Genomic DNA, 26,752 nt, shown 5'->3' with positions numbered 1-26,752 from the left:
CCTATTTCTTTTACAATTCAAATATTTTCCATTAAGATAAGACAAAATTTAAGACAGGCCTTTAAATCGTTGAATGAAAAATAAGTCATCTTCTTCTGCACTTATCCCCTGTGGAGTACCACAAGGTTCCATACTAGGCCCAATTATTTTTCCCTTAAGTATGCTTCTGCATGCCTGCCTAGGTTGAGAAATTGTTACAGTGCCATATTGTCAATCAGTCCCCTTAATGTCCACTATAACAGCCTTCTCTGCCTTTTCATTATTGCGCATTGTAACATTTGCACATGTTGGACCCTCCTATACCTCTTGTGCTGCTGTTTTTTTTTTATCACTGCTGTGCTGTTTTATTGATGAGTTGTTTTTGTTTACTAAGGTCTGTGCTTTTTGCAATCTATTCTTTAATTGTTGCATCGATGACCCTCAGTTGCACTCAAAATGTTTTTTGTACATGGTAGACAATGACAATAAAGTGGTTTTATTTTATTCTATGCTACAGCCTACCTCTCACAATATTCATTCAGATGACCCTCAGCTTCATTCAGACAGATACCTGTTGGAGACTATTAATCCAAGAGGGGAATTTCAAATGTTAAACACTGTCCAGGAATACACAAACCATCTCGCTCTCTCTCTCTCTCTTATTTTGAAAGGTTTGACGGGAACTTCATTTGAACACTGCTCTGTGCTTGACGTGGATAAAGAAAAACTGTAGAGCTCCCCTCCCGCCTCATCATCATCATCAGACACCTTGTAGACGAGAAGACAGGTAAAATGCAGCTGAATAACCGGACGAGGCTCACGAGTCTAAGGCTGACTGTAATCATCTAACACAAAGTTGAGAAGAAGAAGAAGAAGAAGAAGTAGAAGAAGAAGAAGAAGAAGAAGCGCCATGAAGAAACACCTGAGTCCTACTAAACAACAGCAGCAGCAGCAGCAGCAGCAGCAACCACCGGCTGATGTCTGGGCGTCAGGCGGCGAGGTTACCGTGCAACAACTCAACGAGCTCCTGTCCAATGGCAGCGGCTATTACAGCTTACCGACACAACATTTCAACGAGGTGTTCCCCAGAATTTACATCGGCAATGCGTGAGTCATTTATCAACTCATCCATAAATGCCTTCTGTCGGTGACAGGTAGGGACAGGTTATCTTTTTTTTATTTTTTTTTAGACGCTCCAAATGACATGTCGGGCATTACGCACGCATTCATGGCGTGTTTGTTTGTTATGTTTTTGGTGTCTCTATCTGTCACTAATGGACAAAGCGACAGCCTGTTGTTGTCAACAAATTGCTCGACAAAGCAGTGGCGTCAACGTGCCTCAGCAGCCAGACAGGTGGATATTGTGTAACAGTGCAACACAGTAGTAGCACACACATGGTGGCACAATCGATTATTGTTTCCATTTAAAAAGCAGATCAATCCTAAACCTTGATGTTCCAATGTGTGTGCAGGGCGGGACACAGAGACGTGTTGTTTTTTTTATTATTACTCAGTGAATCCCTCCATCATTAGTGTCACTGCCGAGTAATCACGTCTTCCTCATCGAGCCGCTCCCATCACGATCAGAGCAGGCTGCAGGTTGACAATTTAAGGCTATACCACCATCCTAAAAAAAAAACCATGTCTTTATCGCCTCCATTCATAAACTGCCAGAACAAAAAACAACAGGCGGTCTTCTCCTGCAGAACAAAGAGGAGCGCGTCAGTGTTGGAGTCGTGAGAGAGGGAAGATGCTCGAAGGAGAAATATCTGTGAGGTAGACCAGACACATCTTTACACGTATATGACCTATAATCACGACAAAGGTGAAATTATAGGTACAGGCTCCAAGCTCAGCATCTAATAGTGTGAGTTTTTAAAACATAAAGCACACATAACCTGTTTTTAATCACTACTCAGTAAAGAAACCTGTTGTAAAGCCAACATTGCAGTAGGCTATTCTCTACAGCATGTGCTCGTAAAAAGCCCACAATAAAGGTTTCAAAATAATAGACCTACCTATTTGATAATATGGCAATCTGTTTGGTTTGGTTACTCCTTAAATAAGTCAAAATTCTCCATTAAATGGGAATATGTTGTGCTGTCTAGTGTCTACTCCTTCCATGATCATTAGCTGACTATCTTTACAATTCTACAATTTCTACAATTCAGTTAGCAGACGATTTTATCCAAAGTGACGTACATCAGAGAGTAAGTACAACACAAGCAAGGATCTAGAAAAAAGGGAACAATGTCAGTAAGAGCAAATGATCAGCTTTGAGTCTGATTGGACACACAGGTGCTGACAGGAAGTGACCAGAGGCAAAGCACAACATTGAGGGCAGTTCTTGAGAGCTCTAATCAGTATAGAAACCATCTTATAAGTCGTCGTTATCAAACAAAAACCATCGTCATTACCATCATCATCATCAATAATATGGAGACCATCATCATTAAGTTAGGTTGTTATCAAAACAAGATATTTCTTGGCATTTTGCTGTTTAACATTTCAGCATCTTCTGGCGTTTATAGAGCGATCAACTTAACGATAAAATTTGTGATTTTTACGGAAGCCCTAAGAGGACATGCATCCAAACATGTTACTATAGGCTACCCCGTTTTCCCATTGAAAGGAGCCATATTTATTTCATTATCTCAGGATGACAGTGCTGGTTTCCCAGAGATAGTGAGCAGTGGTTTTCTCAAGATCACAAGAAATTAACTCTTTTTACCAGGAAAACCAGAGTTGTTATCCTGAGGTGAAATAAATAAGAAAACAACCGGCCTACTTGTTACGACGGAAAGTAATGTGTCTGTATGTCTCTTTAGGGCTTTTTATTACCATTGATTTTAATCATTACTGTTGTTAAACTTGTACAACAATGGGGAGCTTATTGTCATAGCACAAGGAAGGTAATGTGTTTTATTGTAGACGGCAAACAATTAGTCGTTCAATCAATAAACCAGTTGGCAGACTAATCTGTAACATGTATTCATAGTTGTGTACTTCGAATGTGTGAATAGATTGGACCTTCCATCTTTCTCGATTGCCTGTGACAGACTCATTTGTACGTCAAGGTTCTCTGGGGAGTAAGTGAGCTCTGGGGTAATAAGGCACCTTTCCTCAGCTGTTCTCTCGTTTGGTGACAACAGTGTGCCAACACTTAGCTAATGTTAGCTCAGACAAAAAGTCAGAACATCAACAAACAATCGACCACAACACAGAGTCAAACGCAGAGCAAACATGCCAACAAAATGACGAGCAAGTTGGAGTAAAGCTAATATTCACAGGCTTTGAATTTGTGGCACCTTTATTTGGTTTTGTATGCTAGTTTTCTCGCTACGCCCACTAGCTAATGTAGCCGAGTACCATTTTGAGTGCATGTTGTAAGCTAATTTATCAAAACTCCCAAGGCTTATTTGTCAAGGTAATTAAACAGGTAGTAGTTCGTAAATTACTGATTGGCTTACATTTTGAACGACCACATCTTTGTCGTTGTCGCGTTGCCGCGTAGCTAAGCTAAAGGTTGTTATTTATATGTAGCATGCGGTCTGAATGGAGACGTTAGTTAGCTTGCTTAGCCTTCACTTCAACAGCTAACGTGAACAATGAAACTAAAATTATGTATTGTGACAAAGAGTCTAGTTAAATCTAGAAATAAATGATGTTGCTAACTTTACAAAGCTAACCTTGAAGTCTGCTGAATATACGCTAACTCTTGCAACATTATGATGGACACTACTGACATTTATTCGAAAAATAGCTACTATGTGATTTAAATCCAGCACTATAACCTGTTTAAAGTAGAAGAAACTGCTCAGCATACAAACATACCGTGTATACGTACTCTATATATATTAAAGATGTCAGAGGCCATAACATAAATCCATGGTTATTGGTTGACTTGATGCAATCGGCTTCGTAATGAACATGCCGACTCTTCATGAATTTACAGCTCAGTGTTCCAGTAAAGCCGGTTCCTGCTTCCTGATTCACAGAACAGATTTTATATGACATGTTCGACGTGCCTGCACAACAAATACATTCATTAACAAATGCTGTTTTTAATCAAGAGTCAAGAACCTGATAGGCCTTCAAATGTCCCGCAGGATGTGCAATGGAATTAAAAATGATGAGAAAGAACTGAACAAATAATAATCACAACACTACAAAAATAAACCAAAATATCACTTTTTTACAATAATCTTCACATAATATTTAATTCTGTAATGCAGTCTGAGTCATTTCAAGCTGACATTTCGATCATGTCAGATGCAGATCGTTTGATTTTTCCAGCGCCGATTAACATTTCAGATGAAAGATTTGTCAAAATTTAAAAAAAATTTTCATTTAGGTTTGGTTTTTCAACATTTATAATGATGTGGTTTTTAAGTATCTGAATCTTGTGTTGTGAGCCTTAATATGGCAGCTGGAGTGTTTTCGCAGAATTTCTTAAACTAATCATCCTAGGGTCTTCAAGGTACCAGAAAATTAAACTTTGATATGATCATGGTAAAAATCAAACGATATCAATACCTGTTTTGGTAACAGATAACAAAAATCTTATGTACCCAGTATTAGGTAATTCCTTGTTTTCAGTTATCTCAAATTGCAGGCAAACTCCTGCACACGGTCTAGGTTTAGGTACGGAAATGTTGCCAATGTTTCTGAGCAATTTGGCAAGTATGCAGGAGTTGGCCTGCAATTTTTGATAGAGTCCCTGCTCTCTTACGCACCTGTCTAAAGTAATAGATGTAGTCGTTAGAATCGAAGTATCTTACACTTTGGCAACCGTATTCAGCCTAAATTATGAGATGATTTGGTTTGTAGTGAAGTACAAACTACAACTTGAATCATGAATATCCTAAAATGAAGTTGTATGGTTTTCACTTGTGTTTCTCAAGGTTAGCTCCTTGTTAGTTCTGTCCCTGTACAGTAAATTGATGACTCAATAGAGCAGTAGTTGCCCACTGGTGGCAATTATGTTTTTTGTTTTTTTTACCAAGCTTTTATTGGAAGCTTGCAGTTGATCAATTGGTATTTTTTAGGCATCATGTTTGGAAACCCAGCCAGAAATTAAATAGATGTGCCACATATGAGACCAGAAACACGGAGAAAATTTGATTTAGTCGCTTGGCAAAGTGGCGAAGCTATTTCTTATGTAGCCTGCAAGGTTTCTAGATATTAAATTAGAAACCGTCCTGGATTTAATCGATATCAGAAGTCATTTTAAGGTTTCAAATGTCAAGTTTGTTGGAACACTCAGTGAAGGAGAAACAACAACAACAGGATTTTTCCAAATGCATGCTGCTGTGCTGTAATGTAATAGAAGCTTTTACAGAGCAGCTCTTAATCTCACTTTTATGGATTCATGGAAGGGAACAGATTTAGGGATGAGTCTCTGTGCCGTCCATCATATGGCTCCAGTAGCTGCCAAGAAGGAAGAGGAGGTAGAGGAGGAGGAGGAGGAGGAGGAGGAGGAGGGGGGCAGAAAACAAGCACATTACTGTACCTCGGTGCTACAACAGAATCAATCCAAACATGCCAATCTGCTCGGCCAAGTCTCCAATCGAAGGGCTGCCAGTTTTGTTCTTTCTTAAGCAGATCACACAGTTTACTGTAGAATTGAAAGACGGACTCTGAGCTCTTTTGTTTTCTCGTTTAAAAAACATATTTTGATTTCTAATGAGGAAATAATGCCCAATGAGTTTTACCATTTGTAGTGAGCTAATTAGTTAATTGTCTTACTGTATCACAGCGAACAAATTGAAAAGGCAGTGTAATGCAATGTGATAGTACAAATGGCTCGGGCAGGGCGAGGTGGTATCGATTGTTGATGAAAGCCTGCACCTCGTCCACTATTTCCACCACTGGGACCCACCAAGCCTTTTCTGCTGATGTTTCCTATTAGTTGTTCCCTGTTACGACTTAAATTGTGTCCTCAGATTTACTCGGTGTGGTGCAGTCGACTCGCTCTTCAGGTCACGAACGACTCAATGAGGAAAGAGATAGCTTTGTCCTTGAAGAAATTCATTAACATGTCTCAGAATGGCAGCCCTGAGGGAATTGGGCGCATGACCCATTTTAGGCTCCAATCTATAGTTTAAAGCAACATTTTCAGTTCTGTAACTATAAAAATAGGATTATTCCCTGGGTACTAAACATACTATGTGAAGGCTGCACAAGACTCCAACATTTGTCTGTTGAATTGGATTTGACTGTTCAGTGTAGAGGTTTAAATACTAGTTTCTTTTTTTGAGCATTTGTTGTTCGATGCAGTGAAAAGACATTAAGAAGGAAGCACTAAAAGATATCACATTCCCACCAAAGTCTAGTGAAAACATACATTAATACTGCACTAAACCTTTTTAGGAACATTTTATATTCTTCATTTCATCAGATATTGTGATGTACCATAATTAGAGCCTGATCGATAAATCGGTTGGCCGATAATATCAGCCGATGTTAGCATTTTACCTGACTATCGGCATCGGCTAATTTGATCTGATATACGCTGATATTACTAGATTTATTCAATCGTCAAATAGTATTTAATTTGAGTTTCATTGTATTACACTAGCAATTCTTTGTCACCAGCCGAGAGCGCTATATGGATTACAACAAGCTTCATCACTCTCCAGAGTGTCAACAGGTGATGCACGTACATGTGCAGTTACTTCCCAGTTGAGTGACCATCTCGTCTTCATTATAAATCTTTTCCACAAGTGTTTGATAATTGCATTTGAGGGATCAACACAATAAATGTGTGTATAGCTATATGTATCTCCAAAGATCAAAGATAGACCTAATAAAGATATCGGCAGATATATCGGTTTCTGAAATTTTTCTTCCCCGGTATCGGTATCGGCCCCAAAAATCCCAGATTGGTGTATATTGACGCACTTAAAACAAAGCTGCAAAGATTTGACGTACAATGTTAAAGTCATCTTATAAGTTGAATCCTAAACTTTTAAGAGGCAGCCCAAAATGTAATTAAATGAATAACCTTTTAATCCCCTGAAAAGCCAACTGCTAATCCAATGTCTTGCTCCACAGAATTATATTTTTAGGTGTTATGTAGGGCAAACGTAGAGTTCAAATCAATCTTATCAAGCAGTATTCTTTCTGTAATTTGCAAATCATTAGAAAACAGATATCTGGGGATGGAAACAACACTCCAATAATACACCAGAGTTTTGAAAATGAAAAATCTGTAGGTGAAGTCAGTAACCTCACTTTGTTGAACCCATCAGTCAAATGTTCCCTTCCCCTAAATGGATTATGATTGTACTTTACAACCTCTTACGCTGTTCTCAGATCAGTCGTAGTCAGCACTATGAAACCGCCGTGTGCTGCTCAGGGACACACTTAAGGTGTGGCCGTTTGCTTTGAGGAACACTTTGGCTCTTTGTGAAGCCGCTCTTTAATAATGGATGCTGTGGGACTGCAGATCTCAGGGTGAGGAGGCTGGGACCGGGCAGGTAAATAGGAATAAAGCCATCGGCTGTGAACTCGATTCAACCCGGTGTGCTGCTCTCTGCATTGTGTTGTGTAGAAAAAAGTACAGTGAATGTGAACAATGCTGCTTTGGTACTTTAGGAAAGTTGCATTGTAAGTGTTCATACTGTGCAGGTAAGCATTTACAGTAAGAATTCTACTCAATCATTTATACCCAAAAAGGTTTAGCTGAAATCTAATTTACTCTGAATAAAAGCGGGAATAATGTGACTTTTTCACGTCTGAAGGAGCCTCTGCCCTGACAAACAAACAGATGGCCTGCTTCATCAATCCTGCAAACACCGTAAAGCAAAAATGGTGACAGGCTGGGTTTTTTTTTTATTAGTTCTTGCAGAGGGAGGGGGCTTTGCAGTCACCCCCTCATGGGAGCTGCCCAGGGTCACCTAGCCTTCGCCCCACCAGCCTCGTATTGACTCTGAGCACGTAGCGCTGTCAGGCCGAGCATTTTACATGGAGATTTATGATTCTTGGCGCGGAATGAAGGCGAAGCAACAGCAAAAAGTAAGCTCTCAAAAACACAAAAATAAGCCTTATAATGTGGAAAATGTTACAACAGAGCGAGAAAACTTAACTTTGATTCAAGAAAGCCACAGACCTGTTCAGCTTTAAAATTCTTACACAAAGACACAGAAGCCTCTTCTCTTAATATGTTTGAAAATGTTGACGTTACACCCTAAATGGGCAATCTGTATCGGGGACATACAGGTAGTGTTTTGAAATAAATAAACAGCCTAGATACTGTACATTAGAAAATGTTTAGTCATCATTTTTCTAAATTATAAATGTGTGGTTTCCAAGTTAAAGTAACATTTACCTACATTCAAAGAACACATTTCTGGATAAGTCAGAACATAAATGTATCTAATGCTAGTGCTATCATTTTTAGATTAAAAGGATGTAAATGATAAGATGCTTGAAATACTTAAACTTAAGTATCATACTAATAAAGACGCAAATGTTGATTTGATTTAAGATGCAACATCTTATTTGCATTTCTGCATTAAAGAGAAGAACTTTTAGCTTTTTGTAGAACTTAAAATAGGGCCCGACTGAAAAGAGATTTTGGGGCCGATACCGATTAGTGAGAGAGAAAAATCAGATACCGATATATTGGCCGATATCTGTCTTAGATCTGTAGAGATAGATATACACATTTGTTGCATTGAGCCTTCAAATGCAGTTATCAAACACTTAAGAAAAGATTTATAATGAAGACAAGATTGTCACTATTGATGGTTACTCTCTGAACTCACTCAACTGGAAAGTAACTGAGCATGTACATGCATCACCTGTTGACACTCTGGAGAGTGATGATGTTTGGATACATTTATAAAGCACACTCTGCTGGTGACAGCCAGAAAGAGAACTGCTGGTGTAATACAATGAAACTCAAATGAAATGCTATTTTACTGGTGAATAAATTTAGTAATATTGGTGCATATCTGAGATAAAATTAGCTGATACTGATATTTGCTTGATGTGCTAATATCGGCCGATATCGGCAGGCAGATGAATCGGTCAGGCTCTACTTAAAACAATATAAATGTTTTGCTTTTATTACAAATCACGCCTACCTCAAGACTTTGGTGTAATTTCCCTGTGTTTTTTTTATATCCCAAAAGTCTATATTAGCTGTAATCTGGTGCAGTATTAGTTTTGGAAGCATAAATTCTGTAGAGCTAATTAGTGCCACTAAATGTTCCATAAAAGTTTAATATAACAAACACAAAGAGGCGTTTATCTACAATCAATGATCAGAGCCTTTGGCCAGGTTGGATCGTAACAGTGGACTCAGGCATGGAGCCAAGCAGGCGGGAGCGGCCAAAGCTCTGTATTCCTTTGTTGAGGTTTGTTTGCTGTGTGGGCTTGTTTTGAATAAAAGGCCCCTAATGTTCGGGATTGTAGTTCTAACAAACAAAGTACAGAAGAGCCAGAGGGAGCAGATTTATTGTTTCCTGCAGGTCGAGCAGATGAAGATGGAGTTGAAGCTACTGGAGTGCAGCAGGCTGAGAATAAAGAGATGAAGCTCTTTAGATGTTTCACTTTCTCCTTTCCCCCCCCCCCCCACTGCCGCCTCACTCTTCACCCTGTTTGTTTCCGTGCAGCATGTTTATCTCTGTGCTCACACAGATCTTAACAAAATAACACGTAGAACATGAAGTTCTGCTGTCACAGTGTGAAGAAGAGAGGGCATTCATTATAGAAACTGTGGCTGTGTGGTCAAATATGAGCAGAGCGTCTGTCTTAATAGCCTATAACACAGATACGGTTGTTACAATACCAGAAATTTAAACTTTAATCATGACTAGTAAAATTCAAACGATACTTATTCGAGCCCGACCGATAGGAGATTGTTGGTTGCCGACACCGAGACAAATTTTTATGGAGAAAATAAATCCTGATATCTTTTAATGAGCCGATATCCTTCTTAAAGATATCATCAATTTCTATGAATACTTAGATAAATGGCTAGATATACACACACATTCATTGGATTGATCCCTCAAATGCTTTTAAAATACACTCGTCAAAAAAAAAGATTTTGAATGAAGAACAGTTGAACCAAATCCTTTATTTGCCAGAATCACAAAGACGCTCTTTATTTTAATAAACCTGGTTATATCGGCATATCAGAGATCAAATTAGCCGATACAGATAGTCACATGATATGTTAATATCGGCCGATATTATCGGCTGGCTGATTTATCGGTCGGGCTCTAATACTAATACCTGTTTCAATACCACGGCCTGGGCACTATGCATACGCCTGCCAAGTTTTGTACATGTTGTATGTGATTGACATTTATAGGGGGCGCCGTTGAGCCTTGCAAATGCTCAGATCGGAGGAAAAACAACCTTACAAACACAAACAGGATCTTATAGGACAGGCACTAATGGAGAGATGTCAGAGTGAGGGATGCTGCCCACAGCGAGCGCTCAGGCACCTCTCCAGCTACCAGGCCAATTTCCGGTTCCCAACCCAACCCCCTACAGATGGGACTTTATTTGAGATTAACTGTGTATATACTGAATATAATTTTTCCATACTTCAACAACAAAAATAAGCACAACAACTTGGACGACTACACTTCTCTAGACGTATATGTTGTTTGGCATTTCATCCAGAGAAGTGGTGATACTGCAGCACAGCATGTACTTAAACACATGCAGAGTCGTTGTGGAAAGTGCAACCTACATTGTCATAATACAACTTAAAATACATTTTGCTGACGCAGTTCTTTGCTGTAAATGTCAGGCGGTATTATTAGTGCTGTTATTTATCTTGGATGTCCCGTTCTGCTGCTGTTCATTCATCATTTCGGAGAACAGAGAAGTTTTATGTCACCATGAACAGGGGCACTCTAGAAGCTTTTTAGGAGTGTTTAAAAGCTCCGCTCACAGACATCAGCGACGTCATTACATTAAAGTATTTTTTCCACTTTGATCCTGAATCTCATCCCACCTTCCTACCCAGGTTCGTCGCCCAGAATGCAATGCGTCTGCAGAAACTCGGAGTGACGCACGTGCTCAACGTGGCGGAGGGAACCTCCTTCATGCACGTCAACACGAGTATGGAGTTCTACGCGGGGACGGGCATCACGTACCACGGCATCCAGGCCAACGACACGGAGCAGTTCAGCCTCAGTGCCTTCTTTGAGGAGGGGGCTGATTTTATCGACAAGGCCCTAGCACACAATAACGGCAAAGGTGAGTTTAGTTTTAGCTGTTTGATTTTGTGATGTGCAAAATTTGTGGAGAAACTCATCTCGTGTCACACTGGATATATTTCCTGCCCTTTTCTGTTTAGGGGTTCCTGACTGCTCATTTGATTTTTCCAGCACATAAAATCTGTTTTTTTAATGAACTTTGCATCACATGATTACTTCGGAAAGTTCTCATAAATAATCGTCAATCCACAGAGAATAATTACCAGTATTTTCCATAGCAACTAATTTAAAAGGCTATTTAAAAACAGTCTATTCTGACTTGAACCCTGGCAAGCTTTCTTGAAGGACCATAGCCTCTGTACATTCAGCGCAACCCAACCACTATGCCACCTGCACCCCCAGTCGAGCGGTGAAATGCATAAATAAATAAATAAATAAATGTATTTAAAAAATACTGGAATAAATAAATAAAATAATGAATAAATAAATAATTAAATGCATGAATAAATAAATTCAGGATTGGTCACAGGAGTTGTGATGATCCAAATCTACTACTTCCGTTCTATTCTGACAGCTAGCTGAAGAAGTGATGGCAGAGTTTTAGCGAATGACTTACGAGCAGTTCTCAAGCTGGTCAGCAACTTCCCGCAGCAGGTCTGCCAGCGGTCTCCCGGTTGAAGCCATGCTAGTCTGCTTAATGTCAACAGGAAGTCTCGCTAGGAATAGATCTGACTGGATCGCTCAGTTGACCAATCCTGAATGAGACTGACGTTAGTCCCTCCTACCTCATTAACATACGGACACAGAAATGTATAAATAAATAAATGTAGAAATGAATAAATGTGGAAATAAATAAATGTATAAATAAATAAATATGGAAATAAATAAATGTAGAAATTAATACATGTGGAAATAAATACATGTATAAATAAATAAATGTAGAAATAAATACATATGGAAATAAATAAATGTATAAATAAATAAATGTGGAAATAAATAAATGTATAAATAAATAAATATGGAAATAAATAAATGTATAAATTAATAAATGTGGAAATAAATACATGTAGAAATAAATAAATGTATAAATAAATAAATATGAAAATAAATAAATGTAGAAATTAATAAATGTGGAAATAAATACATGTAGAAATAAATAAATGTGGAAATAAATGTAAGACATTTAATTATTTATGTCCCATTTATTTACCAGTTTTTATTTATTTATTCACGCAATTAATTATTTATTGATTCATTATTTTATTTATTTATACATTTATTTATTTATTTGTACTTCTGTCAGATCTCGTCCTCCATATACATCCAGGCAGTAGGGCACAGAGAGCACACGGCCCATTAACCGGAGCTACAGCCCCTAGTGGTGGGTAGCTGCATTACAGCTTAGACACAACATTTAACCAGCATTGTGGGCCTTCAATTAATTATTGTTAAAACTAAAACTACATAGTAAACAGCAGATGTCATACCACTTGTTATCAGCAAATGCAAATGCTCCTAAAACCCAAAGAGAACTGAGAGTTTGTCTTAAGAAAATCCCTGTAAGGTAGAAGAGAGCAAAGTGTCTCTCTTACTTCAGAGGCTCCAGCTTTGGAGTCGTTTGTTTCCACAGGTGGACTCATGAAAACAAGCCTCTTTTGTAGCTCGTCTGACAGAGGATAAGAGTCCCATGATTCAACCGCGATATGCCTTATCACTGCGGATCTTTAAGTGAAGAAAGACGAGACACAAATTAATCTGCGGCTAAATCTGATACACTCCTGAGTCCTGCTCCATTTTCCATTATCAGATCAGGTGTGCTGACGTCAGCGTGTTGGAAATACCATGCATAACACACCTGCTGCACCAAATCCCGACACCCTCAGGATTAAACAATTAATGCAATTCAAAGAGTCATTACAAATGGTCAAATTAAAAAAACGCAAACCTGAGAATTGAACTACAAAAGTTTCATGTGTTGTCTCGTGCTTTTCGGGAAAACCGAAACATGATGATGGAAGAAAACATTCAGTCCCAGGTGGCCTCTGCCCGTCCTCGACGAACATAAATCCTTTCCAACCTCTCTGCAAACCTGCAACTAATCTGAGTCAATTTGTCACCGCACATGTGGGGGATGTGTTTAATTAGTGTGATGAACCTTGCATTCTCTGGCATGGATTTATTGTCAGCTGCGACACATAAACAGCGTCTTATTTCTCGGGCAGTTTTGCACAGATGCTGGAGAATCCGGAGTGAACTTTTAACAAGGACTGTGGAGGAGAGGAGCAGCAGAGGGTGAAGGATAAAGGAGCATAAACAGTGTCTCTCTCTCTCTCGTCTGCCCTCGGCCTGCTGTTGTATTTTGACATTGTGCGATTGTGTAACATTCTCTTTGACATTTCGTGACCTCCTGCTGCCGGCTTCTGAAAAGGTCACAGGTCTCAGATTTTAATGAGGCGCTGCATCGATGCATTGTTCCCCTGTGTCTGCTGTGATGACGCATGAGGTCAGTCTAGGGAACTGTACGGCATGTTTTAAAAGCTCACGCTGCATACTCCAAAATGAAAATTACTGCTACAAACCAGCAGCGAAATGATCAGCGCTTTCACCCAATCAATGTTCTTTGAATTCATAATGGATCAATGCCTGTGTGTGAGGTTAAAAATGTTGCTCTAAATGATGAACAGGCGGACCATTATCACCTGACTCCACATAGCCTCTATGAAATGTCACTTGCAAATTATGCTTTTTAAACAATTAAAGCTGAAAATTGTATTTAAATTGTTCAAGCATTGCCCAGAAGTTCATGGACGCAACACCTCTATAAGCTTGTTAGGCATCTAATTCTCAAACTATGACTATTAATATGAAGTTGGACCCCCTTCCCCTCCCTCATGATATAACAGCTGCTTCATTCTGGGCGGTTTTCCACATTTTGGATTATGTCTTGAATCATATCCGTCAAAAGAGCAGGTTGGCACAGATATCTGATGAGATAGCCTGACTTCAAATTCCTCCCAAAGGTTTCTAAACTGTGTATGGATCAAGAATCTGTGCAGGCCAATCAGTTTCTACATACCAAACGTGTCCGAGTCTGAGCAAAGGGCCTTCCCTGATCTCGCAGAGAGAGCTGAGTATGTCCTGCTTGAAACCTCTAGTATCAGGCCGTCTGAAAAAAAACTGCCTAAGGTGATTTGGCTTTCCTTTTCTTGAAATATTTCTTACATGATCAGCTAGCTAAGGGTGCTGTGCTCACCCTGAGGGTTTAGAAATCTGAAAATCTAATGCTCTTAAATGTTTTTAACGAACAGATGTTGCTCATTAGCTGAAGATGTTTTCACAAATAAGAAGATAAAAAAGATAAGAAGATATCAGGATCCTAGCACCAGAAATGTTTCTGAGTTGCTTTAAGACATTTAAAGTTTTTCCCTGTCGGAAAATGAGGGGGGAGGGGGGGATCTCGTGACTTAAAAAAGACGCTGTGGTTGATTTTTAAAGTGTTGATCAGCACTTTGGACCAGCTGTGTTGTGTGATGCTTTGCTAGCGAGTGACCTTTTGTACAATATTTATTTGTATCTGTATCTGCTGGCTCGGTTTACCAATAGGTCAATGGGTAATCTGATAGTGGATTTAAAGAGGTCATGTTGTTGTTGTGTCATTGTTGGTTTAAATATTTAATGTTTCCAGGTTTAATCGAGAATTTGAGCTTGAAATGTGAAGTGACAGCCTCACAAGCGAGCGAGTGATTGAGTGAGAAAAGGGAGTCGAGTCCGGAGCCAGAAAATCCTGCGTGTCGAACAAGAGGATACAGAAGAATCAACATTGATCCGTGGCAGGCAGGGTGATTAGGAATTGAAGAGGTCGTTTCATTGGCAGCAGACGGTGCTGGATGGAGAACAGAGGAGGGACGAGGCTAGAAGGAGGGGGAGGGGGGGGGGGGAGAGTTGTGTGGGAGATATCACCAGGAGGTGTTGGGTTTCAAATAAAGTGCAGACTCAGCAGATTTGACCCGAGCCCGGCACACATCAGCTGCTCTGTGAACGCTGCCAAGTTAAGAGTCCTCCTGAGGTTTTTCAGACTGACGGTGATAAAAGTGTAAGTCAGATAGAGACACATCTTAGAGGGCAAAAAAATCTAAACAAGCAACAAGTTAATAAGTGCACAGATAAAGATGAAGACATGACAGAAGAAACACAAAAACAAACATGTAAGAGACAGAGACAGCACTGATTGATTGCAGGTTGCATGTTTTCGCTGTAGGATGTTTCTGCAGTGAAGATGATTGACTTTTTCTGCAGCAGAGGTCAGGTCTCTGTATTTGCATCTCATGGCACTGAAAGATGCTTCGTAGGCAAGTTTGGTCCCAGCATGTGTTCCCACAACACTCTTAACTGTTTTTGCTTTGTTGTCTGTGTTAGTTTGTTTTTTTTACCCTCCTCATTTTTCTTCCGATGCTCCATTTTTTTTTTTTTGTTCTATTAAAATGTGAGTGCAAACACGCAAAGCAGAAATGCTGCATGATTTATTTGCTATACCATGTTGTTTTTTAACAAAAAGAATCTGTTAGTTTAATGATCGACAGTAATCGAAAAGTAACGACTCCCCAGATGTTTATTCTTTTTTCTTTTTAGGTTTTACTGGGGCCTTTATTTATAGACAGGAAAGTGGATAAATTCAGAAATCGGGGCGGAGGAGGGGGGGGAATGACACAGGAACAGGATGGATTAGAACCCGGGCCGCCTGCTTGGAGGACTACAGCCTCCATAAATGAGGCTCGCGCACTAACCACTAGCCTCCCGGCCCCTCTGTTTATTAATATTTTTAACCAAAAGATGTCGCAAACCAGAGAGAAACAGCAAAAATAAGCTGGAAATGTGTTGGTACTGAATTGTAGCCAGCGTTGTGTTTTGTGCTGTGGTCATTTGCTGAGTTAGGTCTCCAATTCAAAGATTCAATTGAAATAGCTCTTAGTAAATATAGGCTACCAAATCATGGTAGTGTTTGTTAAAAGTTGTGTCTAAGCTGTAACGCAGCCAGCCGCCACTAGCCGGTGTTGTAGCTCCAGTTAGCAAGGCTGTTCTCCGCGTTTTACCGCCTGGATGTAAACCAGCACAATGGATGGACGGCATCTTGTAGAAGCTAACAGGGCAGGTAAACTGGCCTATAACCACCCTACTGGACCAATGCATAACCTCATCTAGCCCTGTCATGTGGACATTAACCTGAATGGAGAACTGAAGGCTGGTGTTGCTAGCATTGCTAATGTTAGCCACACTGGGCTAAGCAATTTGACATTTTTGACCCGCAGACGCTTTGATCTAGCTTGGTCTGAAAAGATAACACAGCTCATCAATTACTGCACAAGATGTTATTGTTTCCTTACCTTTACAGACTAGTCGACTATTCTGAATTTAAATGTCAGTTTAATCCTCAGGGAATAAGCTGCTAGGAACATCCAAACTTATTCAAGGATTCATAATTTTTCCAGTTTTGTGCCTCTTACAGCCCTACTTTTGGTTTCCTTTTTTCTGTTTTAATCCTCCAGGAAAGGTCTACGTCCACTGCAGAGAAGGCTACAGCCGCTCCCCCACCATGGTCGTCGCTTACCTCATGCTGCGCCACAAAATGGACGCCCGGGTGGCCGTGGCCACCGTGAGGCACAAGAGAGAGATCGGCCCCAACGACGGCTTCCTTCGCCAACTGTGCCAACTGAACGAGAAGCTGGCCAAAGAGGGCAAACTGAACGGGGAGGTGGGCAAGCTAAAGACCAAATAAAAAGCAGGGCCTGCCCTCTTCTCCTCCCATCATGCCTTTTCACAGGTTTTCAGCTGCGCTCTCGGAGACTGACCCCCCCGCCCTGACCAAACCAGCACCCATCTGACAACAGGGGTATTCTGAGACACAAACATACATGCATTTATCTGTGTAGATAATCCTCCCTCATGCATACACTCGACCTCACACACTCCGTTTGTCGTTCTCCGGTTCACGTCTGCCACCGCCGCCCTGTGAGGGGACGCCTGTCTGAGCGTGATCACACCAAACACACCTCTTACTTTTCCTGTTTCTAAACTCTACGACGCGTCGCTCCTTGTACCTGAAAGCTCGGCATTTTTCGATCATGTTTTTTCGAGCTGAAATACTGAAAGCATTCCTTCAATTTCCACAAGTCCGAAAAAAAAAAAGGTGAAAAACTCTGCCCTCATTTTTAAGATTATAGCACAATCACTCCATAGTTTTCCACTGCCGGGAGTGTCGCTGAGAAATAAAAAAAAAAAAGAACTCTTAAGATGCTAAAAGTCACACATGATGCAGAGAGATTTAAGTCAGTTATGTTGGACACAGAAAGTGAAACCAGATCGATCCCAAACATTCCATGTCGACAGGGGGGGAAAAAAAACGCCCAACTCGATCCTCAAATCCCCCTCTCTCTCTTCCACCTGTATGGGCAGATATTTGATGCACAAAGACACATTTTCACAATCAAATGCACGCTGTGGCTCTCTGTAGCATTTCAGTCGGCATCCTTGACTCTCCGGCGCGCTCTAGTTTGATGGTAGGTAAGCATTCAGACGTTCGTCGTCGTGAGACACTGAGCAGCTGAATCTGAAACGGCAGCAAAAGGTCGAGCTTGTTAAAAATAATGAGCTATACGTGAGTCGTTCATGTAGCAGCTGATATGACGAATGTTCATTAGAGCTTTTTCTTTTTCTGAAGTGGTTCATGAACTAACTGACCCCCCCCCCCCCACCTGCATTATAAATAATAATGTTCTGTTATGATGAATCAGCAGATAAAGAAATAGTTCAACATTTGACAAAGGTTTATCCTGAAGCAGAAGTTGCCATGGTGATCACAACCTGCTCAGGAGCAGGCTATGTGTTCGGAGTAAGTTACCATGGTGACCACAACCTGCTCAGGAGCAAGCTGTGTTCAGCATTAGTTACCATGGTGACCACAACCTGCTCAGGAGCAAGCTATGTGTTCAGCATTAGTTACCATGGTGACCACAACCTGCTCAGGAGCAAGCTATGTGTTCAAAGTAAGTTACCATGGTGATTATAACCTGCCCTGGAGCAGGCTATGTGTTCAGCGTTAGTTACCATGGTGACCACAACCTGCTCAGGAGCAAGCTATGTGTTCAGCGTTAGTTACCATGGTGATCTATCCCTGTATAAAGCGAGCCACATTCATAGCACAGAGTACCCAGAGTTAACCTTGAAGTTACCCCGCTAACCGAAAATCCTGCTTTGTGGTGCAGGCCGCAGAGGTGATTACATAAATAACAAAAAAATAAATAAACAAACTATGGAAGAAAAAAAACCAGAAGGGTAGGTAAGGAGCTAAAGACCAGTTTCTGTTGGAGAAAAAAAAAAACCTTATTTATACAGAGTTTCTTCAATTACTGCAAAAAGAGATTTTCTGTAAACCACTGATTTATTATCATTTAAAAGTTTCCAGTAGGAGGATAGTGGAGTTTTAAATTCTACCACTGACACACTGAACAGTCAAGGATGCCACCCGCCTCCAGCAGAGTAAACCTCCAGTCATCACACCAGAGAGTCGTCCACTGCCAAGTCCCCTGACACCGCCACTCGGGACACAGTATCCAGTTCCACTGTTTCATCAACACAGTCTGTCAGAGGGTCCATACACAACATGTCAACATGCCTCACTCCTCTTTAAGTGTGTGTGTCATAACTGAACGCACACACTGGGTCAAAATCACCAAGTCCCTTTTTTCCCGAAAGCATTGCGATATATGTCAATACCCCATCAGATATATAGAATGTAATCACATCTAAGTATGAATATTCAGGCTGTAGTTGTTACATATACAGGTAGGCAACAACACATTTTAATGACACTATTACCAGGCATAATACTGTACACTAGGTTGTCTCACCTCATTAAAGGCACTATTTATTCCTCCTTTGATATATCTGTATACATATGAATATATACATGTATACTGTATATACATAAGTGTTGACATATATGAATGTACGAGCAATGTGTCTATAACGTGTAGGTATCGTCAGTAAGTCTTTATATATCATGTTATATTTGTGTATGGCTTCCCAGAGAAGCTCCTCCATACCTTGTTTTTTCAGTTATTAACATGTACATTCATATTGAAATATAATGTACATGTGTAAAGTGTTGTGTGTAATTGTGATGTTTTCCGATCACAATTGTGGGAAAAGTTGCTGGGTTATTTTAAAAGCTTAGCCGGGACACCGAGGCCTAAATCATCGTCGTAATCATGCAGTTTTTTTTTAAGTTTCTGTGCCAATGCTAGTTTGTTCATAAGACACGGGCGAGGTGCAGGTGGCAGCGTAAGAGGGTCATTGGTTTATCCTGCGTACATGTCATCATGTTCATCGCATCGGAAAACATTTACAGCTTTTGTTTACCTGCAGAGACGTTTCTGTTTCTGACCGATATGATTTTTTTTTTAATTTGGATGAAAACAAAAGGATTCTTCAGCGACACTTTGAATTTCAGTGACGTGTTTTGGGCTTCAAAATGTAACATGGAATTTCCTTGTATCCCTTAATCACATTTAGCAGACTTCAGACTCTCCAATAGGGGGGTGGTTCAGGACTTTGTTGAATAGGGGCTGGTCATGGACTGTATGAAACATGGACGTTGTCTCTGTGATGTCACACATTGGTTTCTGAAGAGGCATTTTGAAGCCCAATGATGGCCGTCCCAACATTCGACTTGAACTCATTTCTGGCTAATATCTTCTTGCTGGCTGCAAAACAAATCTGCCTATGGGTTAAAAAAATTAAATATCACCTGAATCTAGACGCAGGCAGAGAGGTGGGGTTGAGTCGGGCTGAATGAATATCTTGGTAGCTGTAACACACCCATCTAGCTCGTCGTCTAGCTAGCGTATTCCAAACAAAAAAAAAACAGAGCCGCCAGGTTTCGGCCTCCTGGCAAACTAAGACGTGTTGGCCTGTCAGTCAAATTAGCCTCATAATGCAAAACTGTAAAATGGGCATTTTAATATGGGACCTAATGGGGATTCCATGGTTTTTGGAGCCAGCCTCAAGTGGCCACTCGAGCTACTGCAGTTTTTTGCACCTTGCATTGGCTTTATTTTTCAACATTGCAGGGTGCTGCTTGTTTGTACCTCAACGTTCACATATGGCAGACTGAAGACTCTCCAATAGGGGGAGCTGTTTGAATAGGGGCTGACACTAAAGCCGTGTTTTTATATCGGCTTATGACAAATTTGTATTAAACCTAATCGACACCACATTGGGGTTGGATGGAATGGGTGGTAGATGATAGCATCTACAACCTTTAAAAATGTAATCCCAAAACATGCATTGAAATGTCAAGTGTTGCTTTAGATTCCGGCTGACCATAGACAGGAGAAATAAAGAGAGGTGGATCTCATCAAAGGGAGTTAGAAACGAGTGCAAAGGGTCTCAAACTGTCTCTGAGTTGTGATGCCTCTCACTGGGGGATTACACAAGGATGCACTGATTCTGACTTCATTCACTGTTTTTTTTCCCCATCGACTTCCGACCCCTGTCATCCGGTCATCTCATACACCTGAAAATGTTTCAGATCTTGGAAAAAAAGAAAGCTGTTTTGCAGTACACATGACAAATCAACTGGAGAACATTTTCAGGTGGTGCACGTCTTACACTTCATTTACCCGACCCATCCGCATGAACCCCAAAACACACACAACAATAAAGTCTCCCCTGTTAACAAAGACTTACGTCTAAAGGCAGAGAGAGCCACTTACCTCTGAATGCGAAACTTAAATAGTATCTGTGCCAAGTGACTTACTCTACTTTAAAAAAAAGCCTTCTGTACATGTGTTTGATTGGCTTCTTGGGGTTACTCATTAATCTGCTCCACAACACTGCCCTCCTTCTGAATACACAAAAAGCAACAACCATATCCAAGCTGTTCAGTATTTCCAGTCAAGTTTTCCTTACAGTAAAACTTAAAAATTTGGCGAATATTGAGAAAAACAAAGTCTGCAAACCGGTCCAGGATGAGGGTATGTTCTTACAAAAGCATCAACTGCCTACACCAACCTGCTTCTTTATACAATTCTTGTCAGCTCTGACTGCAGAGGAAGTGTCTGATAATCATTCTGTGGCAGCCTGACTAGCCATGGTAGAAGTTTTCTGTCCCATTTTCTAGACACTTTTTACAAAATTTGTTCAACTCTCTCCCTCTCTCTCTTTTTGGAAAGAAGCAAAGATGCAACAAAGTCGACCTTAAAAAAGAAATCTTCTATGATGGCTACACTGCTGTTTTTATTTCACTCTTTTATGCATTGAAAACAGATAAACACTGCCACCTGCTGTTCAACCAATCAATTTGTACTTCTCTTTCAGCTGATTATTATGTCTCCATAGCTAAGTTGAAATCCAACCATATTTTTTGTGGTCAAAAATTAAATTTTTGAGATATCTTTTTCTTCCTCATGTGAATCCCTGTAAAATCAAATTAAAGGTCACATATTATTAAAAAAAATACACTTCAGCATGTTTCTCTAACACTAACATGTGTCTCTAGTCTGTGCAAACCCCCCAAATGATGAGAAAAGTCCATCCTCTCCGTCTTCTGCCTGCTCCACTTTTCAGAAAATGTGTGCTCAAACAGGCCGTTTGGAGATTTTCCCTTCATGACATCACAAAGGGCAGTAGCCCCTCCCCCAGGTGGGTGACACTCCCACAGCTAGGTGTTTGTTCTGTCCTCTGAGTCTGCCTTCTCACCTTAAACAAAAGGGCATGGAGCGAGCCCGAGCCACATCTCCTTCCAGAGAGGGGGCGTGGTCAAACACAGCTCATTAGCATTTAAAGGTACAGACACAGAAACAGCCTGTTCTGAGCAGGGCTGAAATAGAGGGGTTTATAGACATGATCAAATACAGGATCAGAGTGGATTTAGAACAAGACACTTCACAGACATGTTTTGGGGAGCTCTGAGACTTATTTAAACGTAATGAAAAAGATGATAATATGTGACCTTTAAAGCAGTTTCCTTTTGTTCTACAAGGTACCAGCGCCATTTTGTGGGTTATACTCCAGGTACAGTACATTGTATAATCAAGAATGTCCAATGTGAAATGCCATTAATGTATACTGTTATATATACTGAGTATGTAACACGCATTAAGGCAGATGTGAATGCTGCATTTTTCTGTCATGGCTGGACTCTTCTACACAGACAGGACTACGTTTGGTATTAGATCTAGTGATGCTGAATTGCAAAAAAGAAACAGTGTTTTATTTATTTGCCCTTGAAGTGAAGCTTTGGTTTGTATTTTTCTTTACAACAGGAAACACTTTAAAAAGTTCCTTAAAGTGTACCAAGACCGACTCTTTCGTATTTAACATCGAGCTGAGTACAGTGCGTCGTTATCTGTGTTGTTTTTGGGTGAGTCAGCGATAATGTTTGAGAGAGACGAGGACCAGACAGTAATTGTAAGTCATTAAAAGTGTGTTCTCACTTAGAGCCTGGTGGCGGAGTAGGGTATAAAATTGACTTTTGTACAGATTGGTAGTCCCATGTGGAGTAGTTAAGCCATCTGTGCTGAAGGAGGCAAAAACCTGAGACGTTTAAAACCCGCCTGGTTGAACTTAAGTATATTATTTGTGATGCGATACACCTAATCCATCTGGGAGAGTAGAACAAACCCGTATTACTCACAAATACTGTCTGGCCCCTGTGAGGTGTCATCCTGTTTTCTTAAAGCTGTTTATCACAGAGAGTTTTTAGCACAATTAATCCCACTGCCCGACTCCTCCAGCAGTCCGTCACACAGTCAGCGTCTTACCCTGTAACAAAACCTTCATTTCTGTTCGTCTACAGATGTCGCAGAGGGATTTGTTGTAATGTTCGGTTGGTTGTTTTTTTTTGGGTACGTCCACGTTTGTTTTGTTCACCGCCGTCGGCACCTCTACAAACACATCCCAAACGGTGCGGACACAGCACCCCCCACCCAAAGCCTTACAGGAAAGATGGATTCTTTGATTGTTTTTTCAGTTTGTGTATATTTCACTTCACGCAAGCAGGAAGGGACGGCTCCCTAAACGGAATGAGACATTGTTGAAGTGCACTTGATTTTGAATTGCGATGTTAATTTTTCTTACCTTGGAGAAGTCCCGTCTTTCTTATGTTTGAGAAATAAATGGCTGAGGTATTAACATCTGACCACGAGTGGCTTACTTTTCTGAAAATCAAGATGTTTATTCTGCACGAAGACATGGAGATTAAAATATATTAAAGAAAGTTCAGTCAGGGAAAAACCTGACTACAGGACCACTTGGATACATTATGGTAAAAAAAAGATTCAATTACATGAACTATGGATACTACTTCTAACTAGCAGCTGCCTACTAGCTGTAGTTTTACTCCAGACTGTCTTTTACTTCACTGTGCCTCCATTTTGCTTCACAATGTCCTCCACTTAGTTGCTCGAAGAAGAGTTCCATGATAAGCGTCAAGCACAAAATCCTCAGTCCCTCGTCTCTTAACTGTGGTAAAATTTCCATAATCACATAATAAGCAAGAACATTATATATGACTGGGGTGCTTGTGGCGCAGTGGTTAGCGCGCGTGCCCCATGTATGTTAAATGTCAGTGTTCAAAAACACAACCATCACAGCACAACAGGCAAGTTTAAGCCTCAATTCCCAAACCTAAAGGCAATTAAGGGCGCAGTCTTTTTAAGTAAATGGACCCTTTACATTGTGAGGGCTCCTTTCCCGCATGTCTCTCTCTGATTTCCGCCTCTATCCACTGTCCTGTCTCTCCAATAAAGGCAGAAAAAGCCCCAAAATAAACCTTTAAAAAAAAAAAATAGAAAGTTATGACTTTCAAGGTAAATATTTCAGGTCTTGCCCTAGATGAGAAACTGTCTGTATGTTGTATTCACTCTCACACATTCAGGTTGTGATGACCCCTGACTGTGTCAGTCCTGTTGCCTTATATCTCTCCCCACTCAGGTTGCCTTCAGGTGGAGAGGGGCGGAGCCAGTTAATTGGATGTCATGCACCTGGGCAGGCTGGGCTCTCTCTCTCTCCACAACACCACACACATTCACCATTGTAATCACCACTGATTTACAGACTACATATTCTTTTATTACGTTTCAATAAATTCAATAACTTTAAAACTGTTTGGTCTCCCAGTTCGTCCAGCTCACTGAGCCTGGGTTGTGACAAGGCACACTATCCACCATACAGAGCCACCAATCGAATGCACAGCAGTCAGCAACATGAAGGTCAACATGACCATTAGAAGCTTCCCTGACACGTGTAGTGCAGTGCAATGACATTTAGGCCAGATAGAAACACCTAGGTGGTTCAACAAAACAGTAGTTTTCTGTATCTGCACACGTACCTTTGTTCAACCACCAGGGGGAGGCAAACCCCTTCTTAAACTTCTCGTTTGAAGCATCAAATCCCTTCAATAGAACAAGAGACAGAAAAAGAAAGAGACGCAGCAAAGTCAGAGGGGAGAATGACATCAAGACTGGGAATGACATGAAAGACGGAGCCTGAGAAACCCTTCCAGGTCCCAGTGTCTCCAAGTGTTGATGCAAATGCTATTTTATGTTTCACAAGACCGGACGGACACACCTGGGGAAGAACTCCGTCGCGCAGCAGGGTCGTCCAGCAGGGTCACACTGACAAGTCTCCAACCGATTGCAGTCATGCTCTCTTTACCTTCTGCGCTGGTCTCTCTTCTCTCCGCGCTCGCTCGCACAGGCAATTATTGCAGACCAGCTGTGTGGTCCCTTATGGGCCTCAGTAAACCAGGGGAACCTCCTCCCTGCTCCTGCTGCATTTCAAACTATCGCTACAAGAACTGAATGTTAATCGGCGCGGCAAGACAGCAGCCACATTTTGATCTTAAAAAAAAAAAAGTTGTTTAATTTGATTTTTACACCCAAATAAAGGGATCTCTACTTTCAAAAACAAAACACCCCAGACCTTTTGGGTTTGTACCAATGACTACACATTGGGGGAAAATGCCAGGCTCAGCACTCACAAGGGAGAAGTGAAGGCCAGGAAGTAGCTGGAGTAAAAAAAAATGGAGGGATTATGTGTTGCAGCAGGTTATAGGTCCCTCTTTGCAGCTTATTCAGAGGAATCCAGGATGCTTTCTTCCGAAATCTCATCAATAAGAGCGCCTGGACTCTGTGTGATGAAGTGCCATTTATTTCAACAACGTGGGGGCGGCAGTTTTTTTTGTAGCGTGGAAATGTTTATAGCCAAAGCAAGAATAAAAGCAGACGAGTTCCTGTGTTTAAGGAAATAGGTTTAATTAGTGACTCAGAGGAATTAAACTCAATCTGGTTTTTGTTTCAGATCTGTTTGATTTCATAGGAAAGGCGAATTAAAAAAGTCACGTCTTAGCTGAAAAACTTTAACGTGTGCTCTGAATCATTGTCTCGTTCGTACAGCGCCTCAGAGTCACTGGTCGTGTTTTAATCGAATGGACTGGACTATCACGTCCGATGCTTGTTTACATGGACATGATTCATTGGTGAGAAAGAGGAGATCCATTCAGTTTCACATTATATTCCTGGCGTCAATGAGCTTAAAATTTTTCTCCCAAAAATCTCACTAAATAAAGTTATCAGCCGCCTTTGAATTTTTTTTTTTTTTATGGCTAGTTGACTCATTTATCCTGTTTCCCTCAGGCCTTATAAAGTCCAGAGAGTTTGATTTTTTAAAACTCCCAAAGTCACTTAAATGTTCCTTTTTTTTCCCCCATCACATGTTTTTTTGGTTCATTCGACGACTTCAAATATGATTATAGTCCTTAAATACGCCGTCTTTAATTCCCCACAGCTTCTCTTTTCCCTCATAAGGACCATTCAGCTTTCATCTTTGTCCCCATTTTTAACGGCTTTATCAAATAGAAAGCACATGATGCTCTTTTTTTTTTTGAAATCCTCCTCCTTTATATCTCAAGTTCAGGGCGATGGAGAGGGTGGAGGAGGACGCAGGGGCGAGGAGGGAGTAGTGCACATCTGTGTTGCAGCGCTAATTATTAGGAAATATTGAGGGAACAAGGGGTGGAAAAGGGAGAAAGAGAGAATGGGCTTTTTGGATGCCGAGTGATCCTCAGATCCTCTTCCAAGTCGCCTTTGCCCAGGGTGGTGCTGCTCGTTTCATCTCCGTCTCTTAAGTGCCGTTTTTTACTGCACTTGCTGCGCTGTATGTTGATCCTGCGGGTTCAGTGTTCAAACATCAAACCACATACAGAAATAAAGATGCCGCTGCCTTCACAAGTTAGCAAGTTTCTTTGTTTTTTATTTTCAAATTAGTGAGAAAAATCTATTTATTTTCTCTCCTCTTTCATGGAAACGATTTTATGCTTCTGATGTTCTTTCTCTCTTTCCAGATTCTAAATACAAATTAAAAATCTGTACTAACTGAGATCTGAACATTCAGTATGGGAAGTGTCTCTGTCCCTGTTTGGAGATCACGTATTATTGACCATCATAGATCAGCAGAGAGCAAAGACAGGAGGAAATCAATCACTCCCATCTGACAAGAATCTAGTTATTTGTATCAACAAATTTCTGCTT

The 26,752-nt window shown here is 40.6% G+C and overlaps 1 protein-coding gene across 2 annotated transcripts; it reads left to right on the top strand.

Moving 5' to 3' along the window:
• Positions 1-687: 687 nt before the first annotated feature.
• dusp3a (dual specificity phosphatase 3a) lies at positions 688-23,359 on the top strand. 2 transcript variants are annotated; one of them, XR_009665934.1, is made up of 4 exons: positions 688-1,086; positions 10,973-11,205; positions 16,709-18,250; positions 18,374-23,359. XR_009665934.1 is itself a non-coding variant. In XM_061028430.1 (3 exons), exons 1-3 carry the CDS (start codon positions 890-892, stop codon positions 16,936-16,938), a joined length of 660 nt encoding a protein of 219 aa, XP_060884413.1. In that variant the 5' UTR covers positions 688-889; the 3' UTR covers positions 16,939-18,334. The 2 variants fall into 2 exon arrangements, 1 of the variants encoding a protein (XP_060884413.1); XM_061028430.1 differs by lacking the exon at positions 18,374-23,359 and having other exon boundaries at positions 16,709-18,334.
• The last annotated feature ends 3,393 nt before the right edge of the window (positions 23,360-26,752 follow it).

This window comes from Labrus mixtus, chromosome 21, assembly GCF_963584025.1.
Source record: "Labrus mixtus chromosome 21, fLabMix1.1, whole genome shotgun sequence".
Lineage (NCBI taxonomy): Eukaryota > Metazoa > Chordata > Actinopteri > Labriformes > Labridae > Labrus > Labrus mixtus.
This window is presented reverse-complemented; position numbering and strand designations above follow the sequence as displayed.